Source organism: Caretta caretta, chromosome 16 (genome assembly GCF_965140235.1).
Source record: "Caretta caretta isolate rCarCar2 chromosome 16, rCarCar1.hap1, whole genome shotgun sequence".
NCBI lineage: Eukaryota > Metazoa > Chordata > Testudines > Cheloniidae > Caretta > Caretta caretta.
The window spans coordinates 8,308,735-8,329,221 of record NC_134221.1 but is presented as its reverse complement, the minus strand read 5'-3'; the positions used below and the strand labels follow the sequence as shown (position 1 = coordinate 8,329,221).

The 20,487-nt window shown below is 52.3% G+C and overlaps 1 protein-coding gene across 5 annotated transcripts in view; it reads left to right on the top strand.

Annotated features, from left to right (window-relative positions):
* Positions 1–20,487, top strand: part of WHRN (whirlin) — a 109,743-nt gene that overhangs the window by 60,815 nt on the left and 28,441 nt on the right. For 3 of the 5 annotated variants that reach the window (XM_075120557.1, XM_048822777.2, XM_048822773.2), the window contains 5 exons: positions 4,672–4,874; positions 5,383–5,419; positions 15,094–15,306; positions 16,957–17,163; positions 20,440–20,472. In XM_075120557.1, coding sequence (XP_074976658.1) covers positions 4,672–4,874; positions 5,383–5,419; positions 15,094–15,306; positions 16,957–17,163; positions 20,440–20,472 — 693 coding nt within the window. The remainder of the gene's footprint in view (positions 1–4,671; positions 4,875–5,382; positions 5,420–15,093; positions 15,307–16,956; positions 17,164–20,439; positions 20,473–20,487) is intronic. The other 2 variants (XM_048822774.2, XM_048822778.2) reach the window with 2 other exon arrangements.

Sequence of the window (20,487 nt, the reverse complement as noted above, 5' to 3'; positions counted from 1 at the left end):
TGGGTCTCCTGATGCTTTGTCCTTGACACACCGGGCCAGATTCTGCTCCCAGTCGCATTGAAATCAGTGGAATTAACAGCAGTAAAACTCATGGGCAGTGTATGCACCTCCTGTTCGGGGAGGCTAGCCCCCGCCCTGTCTCTTCCACCCACGGCTCTGCCCCTTCCGCTGCCCCCTCTCGCAGGCTGGACTGCAGGCACAGCTCCAAACCCCGGCTGGCACCTGGAGCAATCCCGAACCCCAGCCAGACAGCCGGCACCTGGAGCAGCTCCGAACCCCGGCTGGCCCCACGGCGCCCGGAGGACCCCCAAGACCCAGCTGGCCAGCTCTGAGCCCCACCATGATGGGCAGAATGAGCCACACTGGAATTGATTTTTCATTTTATCATATTTAGCTTCAGAAATTCTAGCTCCCCTCCAGACAGGGAGTTACTGAAGGGAACGGTTTGTTCCACTGAAATCAAAGCATAAAGGCAACAGCTTTGTCAGAACAAAGGTCTAAAGAGAAGGCTGTGGTTAAGCAGATATGAAGGAGCTGTTTCAAAGCCGCCACTTATCAGAAACTTAGAGGATTGTGACACAGTGTGGAGGGAGAAAGCTGACTTGGATACACTGGAAGCCAAGTTAAAAAAAAAAAAAAAAGGCCCAAAACAATGGTGCATATCAAGCAGTGTGGAGCAGCCTGAGGAAGCCTCCTTTACAGTGGAACTATGGGCCATGAAATGAAATGACAGATTATTTTAATTAAAGGACGGGGGGATAAAGAGGCAGAAGAAAGATGACGTCTCGTCCCTATCCTCAACCCCGAAGCTGGCCTGGATTGGAAGCAGGAGTGAGACACTGTGGAATTAACCCCAGAGACTGCAATGAGGGATTGGAGTCTCTCATACTGTTGGTGGGTGCTTTATGGCCAGTCAACTGCACGCAAGTGAGCAGGGACAAAGATTGAAAAGGTGTCCGCTGTCAGCATTCCGCTCAGGAGGACTCACAGCGGGTGGAGAAGACCTCTGTCTTTGCATAGTTTGGCGTTATTTTTAACTCAGGGGGATTTCGGAGCACTGCACATTAATAAATGGAGTGGGGAGATTGGTCTGGACTGGAACCCTGGATACAAGCTCCTTCAAGGTTCACAGCTTGGCCCATTTTGGCTAACTGTATGGGTGCCTAGTGCTAACATAAAGCCACAAACATAGAGCAAAACTCCACCAGGAAGAACTAAGTTCACAGTGACCGTGCTGAACTGACCAATGTGTCCCCAGCGCCCTTTACTGCATAGAATCAGCACTGCTCAGCACTGTGTGTCATATATGTTATACTGCTAACAGCTGATGGGGATTCTCCCTTAGCTCAGCTGGTAGTCTCTGTGCTTTTGCAGCAGGTTCAGGATCTGAGTTCTGTCTCTGATGTTGCCAGGATATTTAGGCTAGTGAAACGTTTGAAGTGGCCAATTGTTCTCTCTGCAGGTGACTCCCCATTAGATTTTCAAGACAGGGAGTGAGAGCAAGGTGTCGGCTGCACCCTTGTTTGCTAAGGGCTGTGCCCTGTCATGCCAAGAGATGGACTCCTTGCTGCAGATAAAACTCTCAGGTGTGCTGAAAATGATGCATCCATGTGACACTCCAGGCAGCCACCATCTGGCTGCAAGGTGACAGTCTCCAGCAGCATGGAAGCCTGATCCAAAGAGATTATACATTGGTTTCCCCTGAGACCGTGTGATGAAGCTCCAAGAGGCCAACTGTGGTGTTTAGATGTTGCTTGTAATTATTAGAATTGGGTGCACTGGCTGTTGGGAGTCTGAAAGGACAAGAGGGAGGGGGGAGGAGTTGAGAGGCTGGGAGAGAGCTACCGAGGGTGCAACAGCATAGAGCAAATAGAGTTTTGCTCTATTTTATTTGAAAATAAAGTGGAAACCTCTTGAACAAGCTGTTGAAGCTTGTTAGTATCTTGCCTGGTTGATACAATATTTTGGCAACGAGGATGGATCTTCTGCCTCTGAACCCACCTGCACCCTTTCTGCAAAGCCCAGGTGAGCCTCCAATTGCTTTTACTACCTGGATCCATATGTTTGAGATTTATCTGCTTGCAATCAGTGCTACAGAGATTTCTGAAGTAAGAAAGCGTGCTCTGCTAATCCACTGCCTTGGAGCAGAAGGGCAGCGTATATTTTACACTTTTCCCCTTGCAGATGATAAATATGAGCCTGCACTCACTGCATTAAAGAATGTTTTTGTGCCAAAAGTGAATGTAGTAGCTAATTGCTACAGATTTCACCAGCGTGAGCAGAAACCAGGGGAAACTATAAAGCAGTATATTGCTTCCCTGAGGAGTCTGATTGTAATTTGTGACTTTGGGAATATGGCAGATGAGATGATTGGAGACCAGCTCATTGAGAAAACAACCATGCTTTGTGTAAGAGAACGCTTACTTCAGAACCACAACTTATACGAGAAAAAGCAATAATCATTGCTACTCAGATTCAGTCAGCTACAGCTGAAGCCAAAATAATGAGCATGGATACAGGAGGCACAGTCCAGGCTGTGACTCCTTTGCAGAAAAGTTCGCTACCACTGCAGACACACAATTGCAAGAGGAAAACTAATGAAAAACCCATGGGAGGCAGCTATACTTCTTGCTCTGAGTGGGCAAAGGGTGCAAATGGATTAACAGAGGAGAGTTGTTAAAAAACGTGCAATGTATCATGCAGAATGTGCGCCCCCGGGAGTGAATTACCCAGAGCCGTGAAGCAGGGTTTGCAGCTCAAAACGGAACCAAGCCCAGATTTCATCCGGACTTGGAAGGGTGAACAGAGCACTGATCAGGGGAGTGGAGTGTTTTCCCAGCTCCTGGCTGATTTGTTTAATTAGCTTGGTTTGTAAGCGCCATGTGGGGGCTCGGAAATCAGCTGGGGGTTTAGGAGTGATTACAGAATAAGGGGACAGTGTTAATCCAGCCAGTGAACCTAGGGCCAGATCCTGCTGGCTTGAATGAGATGAGGCTTAGACTCGCAGGGCCAGGATGGTAATAAAACAGGTGATTCCCCCAGGGAGCACAAAGAGAAGAGGTTGCAGAGTGTGTTAGCTCATGGCAGGTCCCAGCTATAGAAGCCGTCAGCAGAGACACAGATTGGCTACCAGAGGAATCAATGCAGTCCTGCCCCACTGGAGTGCCAAAGCCTTTAATTGCCTACATGTCTATTGGGTGACAAATACAGCTAACCAGGGACCATCCGACTGATTTCTAAGTCCGGCTAAGGACAGCGTTGTGATACGGAGACACCAGGCAGAGGAGAAACCCTGCTAGCTCAGCTTCTTGCCAGAGAGGAGGAACTGCGAGAGAATTTGAGGGCAAGCTTGGAGCTAATTTAAATGCAGAGGTTGAACTCAAGGAGGGAGGGATTATTGGGAGGTCACAGCAGGACAGTGGGGTAGACCGAAGCAGTCAGCAGAGGGGTGGCCGGGGAAAATACTCAGTCGGTGAAAAATACGAAACTATGTTCCATTTAAAAAAACAAAAACCAGCCAATCCGTATTTGCCCCAAAGTGACATTCATCCCTCACTTCTGTGCCCAGTTGGCAGCCGGATAGTGACTGCTCATCACGCATAGTTGGAACCAGGGTTTCAGAAGAGCTCCACTCCTGTGTAGAGCATGGCTACACATGGAGTTAAAAACCCATGGCTGGCTTGTGCCAGCTGACTCCGGCTGCAGGGCTGTTTAATTGCAGTGTAAATATTCAGGCTTGGCTCTAGGACCTTGTGAGGTGGGAGGGTCCCTGAGCTTGTGCTGCAGCCCAAGGCTAAATATCTGCAATAAAACAGCCTCTTAGCCCGAGTCAGCTGGCACGGGCCAGCCGCAGGTGTCTGATTGCCGTGTAGACTTATTTAGACACCTAAATAAGGGCCAGGTTTTCAAAGCACTCAGCAACCGGCGTGTACCCCAGGTGCTGAACTTTTTGGAAAACCCAGCCACTTAGTTGGTCCTTCTAAGAGTACGTCTACACTGCAAGGGAAGGTGTGATTGTAGCATGTGTAGGCATACAATAACAGTGTAGCTGTAGCAGCATGGGCTACCAACCCAAGTACATACCCAGGCTCCCTCGCCAGCTTGTACGCTGGTTGTTAGCCTGTGCCACCATCTCTACACGACTATCGTTACCCATGCTAGCTAGATTAAAGCTAGCCCAGGTAGGTATACCCATGCTAGACTCACACCTTCACTTGCTAAAGGCCGCTGATCCCTTTAGCATATCTTACCCCGTGAGTGTTGGTGATTCAGCATTACTTAAGGAGGATGAAAATGTAACCCAGTGATGAGCGTGTGTTATGGGTCCCTCTCTATGCCTGGTCCACTGAGGAGATGAGTTGGGTGATTTAGCTTAAGCTGTAGTAGCTCACGCCTTTAGTTCTGCGGGTCTCCAGTTCAACACCCCGGTGAGTTGGCCAAGGTGGTGACCATCACAGGAAGCGGTTTTGCAGCTGTATCAAGAAGAAAGGAAACGCTAGAGATGCAGTAATGCCAGGAGAGGGGCACTGCTCTGTAGATAAGGCATGACACCAGGATACGCGGTGGATACCTGGTTACACCAGCGAGAGGAATGCTTGGCTCTAACATGAAGAGATGCTTGGGAGGTCTGCCAGGCTCACCAAGGGCACTCATTTCTCCCTGTGTCTGCAGGTGGGAGATCAGATCCTAGAGGTGAACGGCAGAAGCTTCCTCAGCATCCCCCACGACGAGGCGGTGAAGTTGCTGAAGTCTTCACGGCACCTCATCATGACCGTGAAGGACATCGGAAGGCTGCCGCATGCCCGCACCACTGTGGATGAGACCCAATGGATCGCGAGCTCCCAGATCGGAGAGACTCCAGTGAACACAGCAGGGTTTGTATGCATTCAGCGTGAGATCTGTGGAATCTTGCTTTGTATGGCCTGCAAGCCAGCATCCCAGGTGTTATGTAGAGAGTTGCCTGGATGTCGTTTTGTGAGATTAGTGGCCTATACTCCATGACTTGGCCTGCCATGGTCCATGAACCTGTTATATGTACCTGTAATCTGGAACCCAGCAACCAGTGGCCTGAAACCTAGCACCCCCTATCCTAGAACCTGGTAACCTGTACCCTAGGACCATATTTTGGAACCCAGCAGACTGTGCCCATAGCCTAGAACCCAGCAGCATGGGACAGTGCCCTGGGGTCTAGAACATGTCTCCCCCTGGTCTAGAAGCCATTAGTGATGTATGGCCTGCAATTTAATATTCTAGTGTTAACCTAGAACAATGGGGGAGGGGCAAGCATCCTTTTTAATAAGGTCCATGCCAATAAGTCCCACCCTGCCAATTCGGACTGTTCTGAGTTGGGTCGGTGCTAAAGGTTGTTCTCTCTCCTCACAGGGCAGCTGGTGATCACACAGCTGAGGCAACAGCAAAGGTAAGACTCCGGACACGGGGAGATGAAATGAGATGCCCGAGGAGCCCCTGCGGGCTGGAATTAGGCTTTGCCCTGGGCAAGCTGGAGAGCCAGTTGTACACCAGCAATGCGTGAAAGACAGCACAGCTTCCCCGGGGAGAGGAGCACCATCTTTGCATAGCTGCCTTGCTCTTCTTTGGTCAGACATTACAAATCTCGTGCTCTGGGAGACAAGCCCCCTTCTCCTGCAATCTGAAACTAAACCCCCACCATGCTCCAGGAGCACTTGGAATCCGAATCTGAGTCCTGATCCAATTATTGGCCAGATTGTGATTGCTGTTACACCAGCGGACATGCAGAGTCCCTGCAGACAAGCGAACGGAGCACTGGTGTGTGAGATCCAAATCCGGCACCCTCTCTTTTAAGCCCACTGAACCAAAGACCCAAACAAACCACGGTGCTGGAAATGCAGCTCTGCGTGTTGTGGGTTGAGCGTATTCCCAGCTTGAAGACTCTTGCTCTGGGATAGCCCATTGCTCGGCCCCCTCGTTCCATTTCACCTCTTGCAATTCCCCTCCCTTTCAATAGCCCCCTCTTCCTAATGCTCGCCAGCTGCTCATCTCTTGTAAAGCTAGGGCCAGCCTACTGGAGCAGCAGGGATCTGGGCGGGAAGCAGCAGCTCTGGGCAGTGCAGCTGGCAGGTAACTGATGTCCAGTTGTCAGCGGTTTATCTTGCGGAAGAACATTAAAACGCTTGTAAGTTGCTTTTAATTATCATAGCAGTTCTCCGCTCCCTCCCCCACCCCATCAGACATTCCCAGCTCTTTCCCTCCTCCTCCCTCTCGGAGGATGAGTTTTGCAGGCTACTGTGATTTATGATGCTCTGATTCTTCAATCCTTCACCTGTGCACTGCAGTTTCTGCTCCATTTCCTATCACTGGGGAGGGGGAGAAGAGGTGGGATCAACTGTGGGTTTTCGTGGGGCACACTGATTTTTATAGTGATAGATAAGCAGTGACATTCGGTGGCATGAGATGGTGGTCTTGCAACAGTGCATTGGCAGGATGCACTAGTGTGACAGTGCAAAGGTTTCTGGGGAAATGCTGCAGTGGCCAAGGATTCTGGATTCCAACTTTCTGAGAGGTTTTGCAGGCCATGATAAAAAACAGGGTAGTAGATACACAGATCTTTATGTGCCACCTCTGAATGATCTTTGAGTTGGCAATAGGGTCGGCTCTGAAGGGAAGTTCTCATCAGGCTCTGGTGCTGAAAGAAGATGCATCTTGCCTAGGATGCATATGGTGGCTGGCTTTTTAAATAGTTTTGATGGCCAACAGAAATAGCAACAGTCATGGAAGCGGAGGTGTAATGATCATCAGATCACATGCTCCGGGCCATAAACTGATTGCTTAAGGGTGTCAGGGTGTAATTCTTCCCTTCCCTCATGTGCAGCCTGGCATAATTACCCTGGGGCATTGTGTGCTGGGGCAGGGATTTCATCTTCCTCCAGCAGCATCAAGTATTGGTCACCTTGGAGGTAGGATATGGGAGTTGACGGACCAACTGACTGATCCCAGATGGTTAATTCTATAGTTCCAAGAATGGCAGAATAATGATACGGAGCACTTATATGGCACTTTGATGGAAAGTGATCTCGATCTCAGAGTACTTTAATAACTCAGGCAGAGCAAGGTCTTACCGCCCCATGCAGTGTCAGGGGCGGAGCTGCTCTGCGAGCCCCAGCTTAGCCCTGTGTCCTGCCCAGTGGGCTCCGCTCTAAAACGGGAAGAGATGGCTTGGAAATAAGAAAGTTGCAGGAAAGAAGAAAGAACCTTAATAGCCAAACACGCTTTCACCCACTCTGATAGACAACCCAGATGTTGCTCTTCAAGAGCATGCAGATGTTTCCTGATTCGTCAGTGCTTTCCAGCTGGCCTTGGTGTCTGACCCTTATTTAGGAGAGAGGGAAGAGGTTGATCCCCTTCCATCATGAGAACTGGCTGTTGCCCTCCCTTCCACCAGCCACCTTCTGTGGTCAGGGTCATTAGACCCTCTTCCCCATGCATGGGTGCAAGTGCTGTAGACCTTTGGGGAGTGACTGGCATCGGGATGCCAGTGAGGATGGGGATGCTCTGAGTTTCCATCAGGCAAGGCAATCCAGTTGATTGCCAGATGGGTTAAAAGGTGAGAAGGTGGAGAAGCCTGGCCAAAGCCCCGCTCCAGGGGAGAGCTCTGCTACGTTGGGGGTTGCTTATCTCTAGATCTCCCATATGCATCAAAGAAGAGATATTTAAACAGACAAAAGCTAGAAGGATGGAGCCAAACTCTTGCAAAGGCGAGGGGAACTTCACGTTCCCCGCTCTTCAGGTCTTCCTGGTGATGTGTCAGTTCTGGGTGAAGTCATAAAGGGCCACAGCTGAACCCAAGAGTGAAAGAGCCAGGCCCTGGGATAGAGCTGGCAGCTGCAGATATCTCTGCATCGCATGGTTTCATGAGTGAGACGACCCGGCTGCTGGGCAATGGGGTAACTCGCTGGTGGTGCTTTCGTCCATTGCGCTGTGGAAATTAGACTCTCAGGATGGACTAGCAGAGATAGAAGGGTTTTCCTCCCCCCCACCCCATCCCGTAACTCCAGTTCATTACACTGATAGTGCCCTTTCTTGGAGGGGGAAAAGGATGACAGATGGTTTGGGATTTCTCTTGCCATTCTTACAGCACCCGTGACCAACTGAGAATCAACAGGTGCATCCTCTCTACAAGAGAGTAGGCAGAGGGGACATCCTAGAGACTAATCTCAGCCATCTCCATCCCAGTCTTATCCTGATGCATTATCACAACCCTTCCTCTGTCTCCAGCCATTTGGGGCTGGTTCAGTATGTACCACTGGGTCTGGGTCCCAGTGCGGGCAGGTGGGTGACCAGGTCTGCAAGTCTTGGTTCTCCAAAGGGCTGGTACACCTCACCACGGCCAGGCCAGGCCAGAGCTAGCAGCCACACCCTTTCACCTGCGTGCCCAGGAGGTGGGATGTGTGGCAGGGACCTGTGTGCCACCAGCTCTGTCTTTCCCCTTCACAATGACAAGTCTAACAGTAGCCCTGTCCTTAGCTTATATTCACTTGCTGGAAGCCTACAGGCAAAGGTGAAGGTCAGCGACCTGCTGAGCTTATGGGGATACTTGGCAACCATCAGACTCAGTCCAGGGCCCTGTAATACCTGGCAGGCCCAACCTGCTCAAGGCTGTGGGTGGAGAGAGAGTCCAGTCCGTCATGAGGGTGTCTGGCAGATATTGCAGGCCTGCCACACCGCGTGCACCCTTGTGCTGTGCTCAACTGCGCTCCAAGGCTATTCACGCAGCAGTGCCAGGAGACTGGAGGCACAAGGGAGATCAGCAAAGCTCTGCCTGACGCAGGCATGCACCCTCCTCCATTTCGCTCTGGTTCTTTTATTGTCTCTGTCTCTGCCGGCTGCTGCCGTACTGATACAGCGCTCAGCCCTGGGCACAGAAGAGAAAGACCATAGGAAGCAGCCCTTTGACCCATCCCATGGCTTTATAAGCCACCACCCTGAAGTCTCTGTTCAGCTCATCCTGAATCCTCCTCCACTCCAGGCAAGATGAGATGGGGCTCAGTGTTAAAAACTATAAACAAAATTCTTTTTATTGAGGTTGTTGGCCCTCGAGAGACCCTGGGGTTCTCTCTGGCTCCTCAGCTGGTCAATCAAACCCTGTGCTGTCCCAGGTCACCAAAGCCGTGGAGTGCCACAGGGGTGAGAGCAGTCACATTCTTTCACCTGCCTGCCAGCTCCCCTTCGGGTCTCCTTAAGACCTGGATTGAGAGGACACGGAGGGAACAGCTGCCTACAGTATAATCGTTGCTCAGAGGAGGGGCATAGAAACCGATTATCTTAACGTGGCAGCTGAGTTTGAAGGTCTGTTTTGCAGCAGTGGGTATGAAGACTGGAAAGCTGCCTCCCACGAATGATCATCCGAAGGGGTATGTTTCAATGACTCTGTCACCCCCCTAAGTCACCCTGGCATGCCCCTAGAGAGTGGAGATGCTCTTCAATCTGATTCTGCCCAAGACGGCTTTGCATTCAAACGGGGCTCAAAGCTGCAGTGTTAGTAGGTGATTTCCCTCCTGCAAGTGAATGGTGGTGCACTGCTGGCCCTCCTGGGGCTGTGCCCCATGGCAGCTTTACTGAGCTGCACCCCAGAGGTGGAGCAAAATCAAAGACGCATCAGCAGGAGAGAGATCCAGGAACCCAGATGTGGTTCTGTGCCTGGGAGGAGATGCTGCGGGCGGGGAGGGGGGGCGGTTAATTCTGAACTAAGAGTGCAGGGAAAACAGCAGGGTCAGATTGTGATTAATGAGTTCGAATAGATCACTCTGCCTTCTTAATGAGAATAATTACACATTGAAAAAGGGACAGAGCAGAACCGGTCACTGCCAGCTGAGAACACTGAAACATCCTGGACACCAATATAATCTTCTACCTGGCTATGTTACGTTCGCACACCCAGGGCCTTTCCAACTCCCAGCAGTCTGAGCGGAGCCAGGCCTCTGAGACCAGGTAGCTCCCCACCCGGGCACCGCATGTCACAACGCAGCCAGGAATCCGGCGACGGGGAGTTGCCGCTTTGCTGAGATTATCGGCATCTCTCTCGGTGCAGCGTCCTCCTTTTAAATGGAAATGAGTTGGGAAGTTTCACAGGTAGCGTGCGCTGATAACAGATGTACACTCCTTATTTGGCAAAACGTGTTGCACGGCCTGCATGCTTTTCCCTGCTTCCCCGTGTCTCGTTCGCTTGGCTTTTGTTTCTTTACAACAATTTGCATCCTTGATGTAGGAAGGCTGAACAACAGATCCCTGGCCTGTTCAGGGAACGCATCAGGTTAGAAATTGCTCCAAAAGAAAATGCCCTTTCAACTCAGCCAGGTTTGAAAATCTCCCTGGCACTCAACTGGGAGCTGCTGGCTGCCTTGTATACCCTGCAGGCTTTTCAGTCTGGGTTCTGCTATGAGCTTGCATCAGTGGGGGTGGGCGGGAGGGAACTGTGGTTGATCTTGCTTTGTCCCTTCACATAGAAAGAAGCCTGGCACTCACCCACCCCGGGAGCAATACAACCTGGTGTTAACTCAGTAGCTATTGAAGGGGTAACTTCCTGGCTAGCTGAAGGGGGACAGGGCAAACACTGTTTCTCCAGCTGCTGTGCAGTAATATTTTAGCTCTATATAGCTACAGCTTTAGATAGTCACACTTTAATCTCTGGGGGTGGGGGGATGACTACTTTCTTGGCAGGAACCTAGGGATACTGCAGTTTTGGTTCACATCACCCACTGACTGGCAGATGCAGTGTGGTCTAGTGGTTAAAGCAATGACCTGCGACTCCAGACTTCTGGGTTCTATTCCTGCTTGTGGGTGGGCCCAGGGTCAGATTAGGGGACGAGGAGTGAGGACTCCTGGGTTCTGTTTGGCCCTATCTGCCTTTCTCTGTACTCATGTGGAGCACGACAGTCATGGTGGCCTCTAGGCCCCACTGACTTTGCACTGAATGACCTCTCCTCACTTTGCTGCAGGGACCTCTTCTGACCCACCCAATCACACAGCACACCTGTATGCCGCTAGCAGCTCTCCCTTGATCTTAGCCACTCACTTGTTCAATTCTCCTCTCCCAAGTCCTGTTCTTCAATGTCTTCCCTTGCTTCCTTCTTCCACATTCATCTCCTAGCAGAGTCCGTGTAGAAAGGGCATGGCTCCAGAGGGCTCCAGAGGGCAAACAGGTGGTGTGTTTAGGCCAGGTCCTGGCAGGAGGGGTGTTGCTGACATCCTAGGGATGATCAGAGATGGATGTGAGTGCGATGGAACTGGTGTTGGGGAGTCACAGCTGAGGAGGGAGGAGTCCTGCTTCTCTGTGCCTCAGTTTGTCCATCTGAATACAGTTTGCTCACCTCAAGGGCGGGAGATCTTCAGCTGGGATGCACTGGAGATGTGCAAAGTGCTGTCACTCCTGCCAAGAGACCTGGCTGGGACTTTCCTTGGGGCCCTTCAGCACAGCTTCATCCTACGCCACAGAGGTGTCTGTTGCTTTTAGAAACATAAGATTAGCTCTACCGCATGGTAAAGATCTTTCCTTGCTATCTCCCCTACCATCTAAATGGAGCCAAAGCACTTCCTAAACTTTTCTATAAAGGAATCACTTAGCCCAGCACTGAAGGGCAGCCACCTCTGCGGTGAAACATGGCAGCTGCTTAACAGTGCCCAGCAACAGGGCAGAACAGAAGTGAGGTACATCCTAACCAGTTCAAACAACAGGAGGTCAGGTTGGCTGAATGACCCAGGTTGGAATCTGGCCAGGACAGCTGGCTGTGGACTCTGAATAGTGCCAGGAGGTCTTTCATGACTGCAAGCGGTCAAGATCTCAATCTTACCCCTCAACCTAGAGTGACACATCTCGGCACAGAGCCCTGGGCACCATGGAGGGGGACTGGATCATTGCCAGCTCTGAAGGAAAGCAGATTGCCAAATGCCTACAGAAATGAGAGACAAGGTGGGTGTAGTAATATTTCTTATTGGACCAGCTTCTGTTGGTAAGAGACAAGCTTCCGACTATTCTCATTACACAGAGCACTAATGAGCATCTCTTACCTGATAGAGCTCCCCACGCCACACCCCCTGTCATAAATATAAAGGGAAGGGTAACCACCTTTCTGTATACAGTGCTATAAAATCCCTCCTGGCCAGAGGCAAAACCCTTTCACCTGTAAAGGGTTAAGAAGCAAAGGTAACCTCGCTGGCACCTGACCCAAAATGGCCAATGAGGGGACAAGATACTTTCAAATCTGGAGCGGGGGAACAAAGGGTTCTGTCTGTCTGTGCGATGCTTTTGCCGGGAACAGATCAGGAATCCAGCCTTCCAACTCCTGTTAAGTTAGTAAGTCATCTAGCTAGAACACGTTAGATTTTCTTTTGTTTAATGTCTTGTAAAATAAGCTGTGCTGGAGGGAATGTATATTCCTGTTTTTGTGTCTTTTTGTAACTTAAGGTTTTGCCTAGAGGGATTCTCTGTGTTTTGAATCTGATTACCCTGTAAGGTATTTACCATCCTGATTTTACAGAGGGGATTCTTTTACCTTTTCTTTAAATAAAATTCTTCTTTTAAGAACCTGATTGATTTTTCATTGTTCTTAAGATCCAAGGGTTTGGGTCTGTGTTCACCCGTACCAATCGGTGAGGATTATTCTCAAGCCTTCCCCAGGAAAGGGGGTGTAGGGCTTGGGGGGATATTTTGTGGGAAGACGTCTCCAAGTGGGCTCTTTCCCTGTTTTTTGTTTAAAATGCTTGATGGCAGCATACGGTTCAAGGACAAGGCAAAGTTTGTACCTTAGGGAAGTTTTTAACCTAAGCTGGTAAGAATAAGCTTAGGGGGTCTTTCATGCAGGTCCCAAAATCTGAACCCTAGAGTTCAGAGTGGGGAAGGAACCTTGACACCCCCTTTCAGAGCTATCCGTCTGATTTCAATCAAGCGACACCTTGCAATTACAGTGGATTGTTTAGCGAACAACAGGCAGTTCTGTAGCTTGCTGTTGAGACGAGTCACGTGCAGGACATCAATAAGTTCTCTTTAAATATCAGGCTTTAGTCCCGTGGAAGGATGTGAACTGGGACCAGAGGGAAAAGTTAATATTAAAACCCTGTGGTTTGTGGAGCCACTTCAACGTAAAGCCGATAACAAACCTCTTGTTTCAGGGCCAAGAAGTAATCTGAGCGGGGTTGTGTTCTCGCGATGCCTTCTCACAGAGGCGGCTTTATAAAAGGGATGGCTCTGCTGGAAGCACATAATGGGAGTGGAGAATCTCAGCTAGGAGCCTGCTCTCAGCTCGGAAGATTGGATGGCTCAGGGGGATTGGGAGTGGACCAGCGAGCTCCCTCCCCTTTAAGAGGCCAGGTCAAATCCAGCCTAGTAATAACAAAGGCCAACGTTTTTTAAAAGTGGCCGCTCGTGCTGGTTGCTGTCGCGTGTGGGTGCCCAGCCTTGAGCACGTGGGTGCTGTTTGCCAAGCAGGCTGAGTGCCCAGAGCTCCAATTAAAGCCCAGGGGAACTGCAGATGCTCAGCGCCACTGGAGAGCCAGAGCTGGACACCCAAAAGGAGAGGCTGATTTTGAAAATGGGGGTGTTGTCACACTTCACCTCCAGAGCGCCTCCCCGGGCCTGGGTGTGGTGTTGCAGGGCTTTTTTCAGTCTAGCACCCCCTGCGGTCATTCCGATGCCACGATGGTCTGTCATTATACGTGACCTGTGGCCAGGGCACTGCTCAGGCCGTTCCCCTTCCGGGGTTAACAGAAAAGTGCCGGATAGTACCCCCAGTCTAGTGGCTTTTGAGCCTGGGCCCCTCGACCTCCATCTGGGACCCAGGATGTTTGGCCTCTTCTCTTTCTGATGCCCACACCTTCGCTCTTGGCCTGGGGAAGGGTCGGGGAACCCAGGCCCACCCTCTGTTCCGGGTTCCAGCCCTGTTTAGGCAGCCAAGGACTGTTCCCTTCATTCCCTCTGCCATTCTCCCGGGGCTGCGCCTCCCTTTCTCCAAGCCTGTCAACATCTTTCCCCAGCCCTCTGGATTCTACTATCCCTGCCTGGAATCTAGGACTTCTTTCCATTTCTTCTTTGGCAGCTGTAGCGGTGTCCCTTTGGAGCTGCTCCCAGCCCTTCTTGCAGCAGCTGGCCTGTGAAGAGTCACTCCTCTGCCTGGGACTGGTCAGTCCTACAGTCCTGGAGGCAGGAGCTCCCCCTCAGCCCTGTCTCTGGAGCTAGGGTTCTGTCCCAGGCTCTCAGCCTTAGGCCAGTCAGTTGTGCCCTGCTTCAGGCAGGGTTCCCTCCCCAGCCCTTCTCCTGGAGCTGGGATTGTGAATGAAGTGAACTACAAGGCTTCCCTTCCCAATTAGCCTCCCACTCCTCCGCCCACCAGCACCTGCCCTGTGTGAGGAGTCGGCGGCCTCTTTGCTGCTCCCCTTCTCCCACTTAGCTGGGGGAGAGGGGACATTTGCCCTGCTTTCTCTGCAAGGTTTCAGGCCTTTAGAGGTACTGTGTCCAGATTCCTTCTCCAAGTACCATTCACTCCCAGGACCCTTAGGTCTAGATGTATCTACTGGACCCTTGGGCACCCTTAATGCCAGCCGGTGGGGTGGGCTGACCACCAGGCGCTGCTGCGCTCAGTGGCAGACTCCCCCATTACAGGGGGCCTGAGTCAATAGCACCTGGTGGCCGGCGGGAAATGAGCTTGCGCTCTCCATTCAGCGTCTCACAAAAACCACCAGTGAGAGCCTGAGCAGGGCGGCCGAGGATCAACCAGACCAGAAGACCTCACTCCCGTCTCAACCCGAGACCTGGTACCTCCCAGCCTGGGCTGAGGCACGCTGGCAACTCTGGGCTGGGGAGCAGATGGCTTTGCTGCTGTCCATGTTGCACCAGTTCTGAAGATAAGAGACGCTGCCTTCTGTCAAGGCACCTCTCCCCAGCTCTCAGTTCAGTTCAGCCTTGACAGAAGCCAGTATTAGCTAGCCAGGAATGGCTGAGCAGAGGCCCTGGGTTGTGGGATGTAACCTTTAATGTGGTGCTACGGTCGACCTCTCTGTCTGCTGAGGCCAGTTTCTCAGCCATCCAGCCCCAGGGTAAACCAGTTCCCATGTGTTCTCTTTCAGCCCGTGTTTTACAGGGGCCTGGCTGGCTCCCAGGTGACGCTGAGCAGCCTGGTGAACCAGACCCGCGTCATGCTAGAGGAGCAAGCTCGCCACCTTCTGAATGAACAGGAGCGGGCGACCATGGCCTACTACCTGGACGAATACAAGGAGACCACCATTTCCGTTGACTCCCTCGTCATGGCTCTCTTCGAGCTACTCAACACACACGCCAAGGTAAGGGAGAGCCACCCCCAGCTCCAGGGAAGCACGGCTCTCCCACAGCAGAGCGAATGGAACCGCACGTCGTGGCTGAAGTCAGGCCGGCTCCAGCTACACCACAGCTGGCGAGAGCCATTAGTAAATGGGGCGGTTTTGTAGGCCAGCGAATTCCCCAAGCCAAAGCATGGTCTGCTTGGAGGGCACTGGACTGGGAGTCAGGAGACTGGGGGGGCCTGTTCCTAGCCCTGCCACTGACCTGCTGCGTGACCTTGGGCAAGTCACTGCTCCTCTCTGGGCTTGTTTCCCCTCCCACCCATGTCTGTTTAAATTGTAAGCTTTTTGTCTCTCCCTGTGTCTCTGTAGCACCTAGCACAATGGGGCCCTGATCTGGAGCCTCTAGGTGCTGCCACAACACAACCAATGACTGGTTATGGGTGCAGGGAGTGGCTGAGACGAGGGGCTGTGATGGCAGCTGGTTACAGCCTGAACCACCTCACCAGAATGCCCGTGTGCACAAACTCTGTCCCAGGGTTTGAGGAGCTTAGAGTCACTCCAGCCATAGGGCTGGAGATAGTGGACATCCCCGTGACACACAATGGCAGAGCCGCCGTGCGATCTGGCCATGCACACGGTTCTTTGTGCTCATGCTCAGCTGGGAGGGAAGTCTGGAGCCAACAGAGGGCAGGAGCATGGGCTTAGCCCCTCTAAACCCAGGCAAGTCCAGCAACCATGCTGGAGAGTGTCTCTGAAGGAAGGTGATGGGGCATCCGTTCCACAGCCGCCAGGTGGGCAATGAAATCACCCAGGGCTTTACGGGGGGCAGAGCAAAGGGGCAAGAAAGTGGGAGGGGCACATCCTGAAAGACACCTCTCCCTGAGAATGGGGGTGGTCACTGACTGCCCTGACCTCCCTCCGTACTGCTCTTAGTTAACGAGTGCCGGATGGATGTGGGCTGCTGCAGGTAGCACAAAGCCTCCATCCCATGGGACTCAGGTAACAGGGCTGCCAGCATGCGTCCCCCATTGCGATAGCAGAGTCGGAGGTGCCGCATGCCCTTCCCACTCCCGCTGCGGCTAACCAGGGGGCGGGTCTCGTTCTAAATCCGCTACGCCCTAATGGCCCCTACTGCTGCGGTTAAGTAAGGGAACAGAAGCTCACTCTGCTTTTGCCGATGGCGTAATGAGACCAGGCTCCTTGCCACAAGGGGAGTAAATGGAGTTCGCTGCCAGAGGAGGGAAGAGTGAAAAGCAAATGGATGTCCAGTTTACGGGGGTTTCTTCAGCCCTCCGTTAGGCTGTGGAACGCACCCGCTGTGCTGAGAGCCGAGAGCATTGTTCTGAAGGGGGCTGTGGGCTCAGTTGGGTTTGATGCACACACGGTTAGTAAATGCAACATTTGCACATGCAAATCTGTGCATTTCTACATGCACAATGGTCACCGGCTTGCATTTTTGCTGGCTGGAGCACACATGGTCGTTTTGTGACCACGCAAACCTGTAAATACTGTGGGATCCACTTAGGAGGCCTGGCTGCAAAGGTGTTCGGCTTTCCAACACCTGGCACCAAGGCGTTAAAAAAACGCATGGCATCATGGTGCAGCGAAAGGCCAGCTGTCTCATGCACTGTCTTCATGTTGACCTTTTCCTTCCCCCCCATCCCCATCCAGTTCTCGCTGCTATCTGAGGTGAGGTGGGTGATAGCCCCTCAGGACCTCGATCGCTTCAATACCCTGGTTCTGAAGCGGGAGATCGAGTCCATGAAGGCCCGACAGCCCTCAGTGCCCAGTGCCGACTCCTACTCCATGACGTCCCACAGCGACGCCGGCTCCTCCACTTGCAGCCACTTCACGTCCACCACGGTCAGCTCGGCTCGGGTGAGTACACTCGGCTTTCCTGCCGTTCCCAGTCAGCCTCCTGAACCACCCTCCTTCTCCGTGAAGCCCTACCCACTCCCTGCCGTCTCGTGAAGTCCTCCTGCAAACCCTTCCCCCCCCCCCCCCAACCCTCCGCAAACCTACTCCCCCTCGGCTCTCCAAAATGATCGCCAAGCTCACACGGTGCAGGGGCTCCACTCTGGCAGTGGGTTGCAGGCATCACGGAGACCCTCGTCTCGTATGCAGAGGTGGCGCGGAGGCGGTGCCTGGGGGCAGGAGAACAGCATTGCTGGCTTCGGTCTAAAATTGCTGCCCATTCACTGCACCCACGGCTCTGAAGCTAAGATCAACGTGGTCAAACCAAACATGCTTCAGAGCACAAGCAGATCGCCACAGGCATCCGGGAAGAATCTACCTTCCAACCCCCTAGCCCATCCCCTCCTCCATCTCCACAGCATGGCAGAATCAGCTGAGTGAACTGTGTGAGAGAAGAGGAAATCTCTCCCGCTGAAGCAAGAGATACTGGGCCACTGTTGATGGCAAGGTGCCAGCTTTGATTGGCCTGTGATTGGCTCTCACTGGGCAAACCCTGTAACCCTGAATAACCGAGGTATAGCTATAATACTGGAGAATATCATGTTTTGCTTGGAAAGGCTCCCCCGGTGGCTCCATGACAGCACTTCTACCTCCGATGCCACATGCATGGGCTCAGTAATAGGTGGGGGCTGGTCAAGAGCTGGAAATGGTGCTGAAGCATCAGACTCGTGCCCGAGATCTCCCCTGACCTGTGTACGAGTGGTATTGGTGGACCCCATCCAGGCAGCCAGGGCAAACGGAGAGACCCTTGAAGCACATGGAAAATGCATGTGCACGCCCCGTAAGCAATTCAGCAGTCACAAGCCTGAGCTCCAGTGGGAATGGGGGCAGGAGGGGGCAGAGCTGTGCTGGAGACCAGTGCACTGAATCACCCTCTGCACTCCACCCTCCTGCTGCTATGGGCCAAAGGGAACCAAAGAAGCGGGAGGATTTCTGCTTTCCTCTAGGGAGGGTCCGGTTGTAAGTCCTTAGGGCCCTCGGGGTGGTGTCCATGATCTGTGAGGAGACGTCCGCTGAAGGTCATGCGGGACCTTGGAGATGACACACCTGGTCTTTGGGAAAGGGCCATTTGCAGGGTCCTGGGGACCACAGAGGTGATGAACCTGGTGGGGTGCTCACACTCTGCCCCCGCTGAAGTCAGTGGGGAGTGCCAGCAGAGTCTGACCAACACTGAGCCCACTTGAAAATCCCGCCTTATATCACCGCCCTCCGTTTCTCATTGCACAGGCCCGGGCTCCAACTGCCTTTCCTAGCCCCTGGCCTGCCATTATAGTGATGATACTAGCTGTCCCTTTAAACAAGTCCCCCTCTTCCCCGTGCCCCCATAACCACACGTGCTCCCTACCACCCCCTTCCCAGTCCCAGCAGGGATGATGGAAATGGCGCCATCTGCATTCCCTGCCAGACCTCTTCCTCCCGGCGCGTGAGTGACTCCGTGGCAATGTCTCAGGGTCGTCACCGCGTGCACCATCTCATTAAGTTATCATAATCACCTCTAAGTGTGCAGCGGCGCGGCCGCAAAATTAATTTCCCAGCCGTAAATTGGCTTTCATCATAAACACATTAGCTGCCTTGGAAATTAAAACCTCCATGAAAGGAACAGACAGCCGCGGCTGCTGCCCGATCAGCGCGGCAAGGGGGCAGTAGGAAAACAGGCCAGGCTTCTGTTCTAATGGGAGGCTCTGCAGCCAACAGGGGAGAAGCAGAGGGGGCCTTTCTTGAGGATGAGGCAGCCCGATCTGAGCTCCGAGCATAAGTTTCATAGAATCATAGAATAACAGAGTTGGAAGGGACCTCTGGAGGCCATCTAGTCCAACCCCCTGCCCAGAGCAGGACCAATCCCAACCAAATCATCCCAGCCAGGGCTTTGTCAAGCCTGATCTTAAAAACTTCTAAGGAAGGGGATTCCACCACCTCCCTAGGTAACGCATTCCAGTGTTTCACCACCCTCCTAGTGAAAAAGTTTTTCCTAATAGTTCCTAAAAGTTTTTCATGGCACTGGACATGGTTTTTCAGCCTTTAATGGGAGTCCCATAGTTAATACCTTCTGCACCAGCTGAGCTGGATTAAAGCAGCGTGCTGGATCAAGGGGGTAGGGATCGCTCAGTGGTTTGAGCATTGGCCTGCTAAACCCAGGGTTGCGAGTTCAATACTTGAGGGGACCATATTTTGGACCAAAGATTGGGGATTGGTCCTGCTTTGAGCAGGGGGTTAGGCTAGATGACCTCCTGAGGTCCCTTCCAACCCTGATATTCTATGATTTGGATGATTTTCTACATTTCTAATCCAAACAGGAGACTCCAGAGTCACTCTGGGGCATAGGAGGTTGCCAGCAAAATATCTCCAGAGCTGTGGAAGGCAGGAGAGGGTGCTGGCAAATAACAATCCTCAACAAGGAGTGGGCTTAGCTCTTTGAAGTCAAATGATTACCAGGGGGATAGGGAAGGCTGGGAAAATATTGGTGACCCCTTCAGATCCCAAATGGGCAGATGGATGCATTCCTGCCTTCATCCACCACTCTCCAGCCACCGACTGATTCCTGCTTCTGGGTACACGGGGTAGAGCTTCAGAATGCGGGAGTCAGGGTGAGCAGCCCCCTCCCAAATTACACCCTGTTCGGAGCACATGGAGCCATACCCCATAGGAATCAATGGGATTGCCTGGGGTGTAAATCAGCCCCGGGTTTGCCCCAGGGTCTGTAGGAAAGCCAGGGCATGCAAAACAGCCACTCCTCAGACAATCCTTGCTCTTCCTTTCCACATGTGAGACTTGCAGCCTCAGTCTAGTGCTACCAGTGTGGCCAGATCAGCCAGCTCCTGTAACGCCCCCGCCCCTAAAATCCTGATCCTTTGCTTTAACTCTGCCCAGTAATGCCGAAGGAGGAGATGACAGAGGGGGAACTCAAGGGGGCCTGTTATTTCTGTGCAAACGAAGAAAGGGCCCATGTAGTCCACCGATGCTAGTTATCTGGCCCCATCTCCCTGCTCTTCTCTCTGAACGGGGCTCTTGCTGCCTTTATTTGAATGCATTGGAGAGAACCCAAGACATGTTCCATGGGATGGCAAGGTTGGGGATGGGGAGGAGGTTGTGCAATGTTTTCTTCGTGTCATTCGTTTGTTCTACTTCCTCCCTAACATTTTTGTTTTTCCCTTTTATGTCTGTTTGAATCTGTTCCCCCAGGAGCGACTCTTGTGGCTAATAGACCTGATGGAGGTAGGGTCCTTTCAG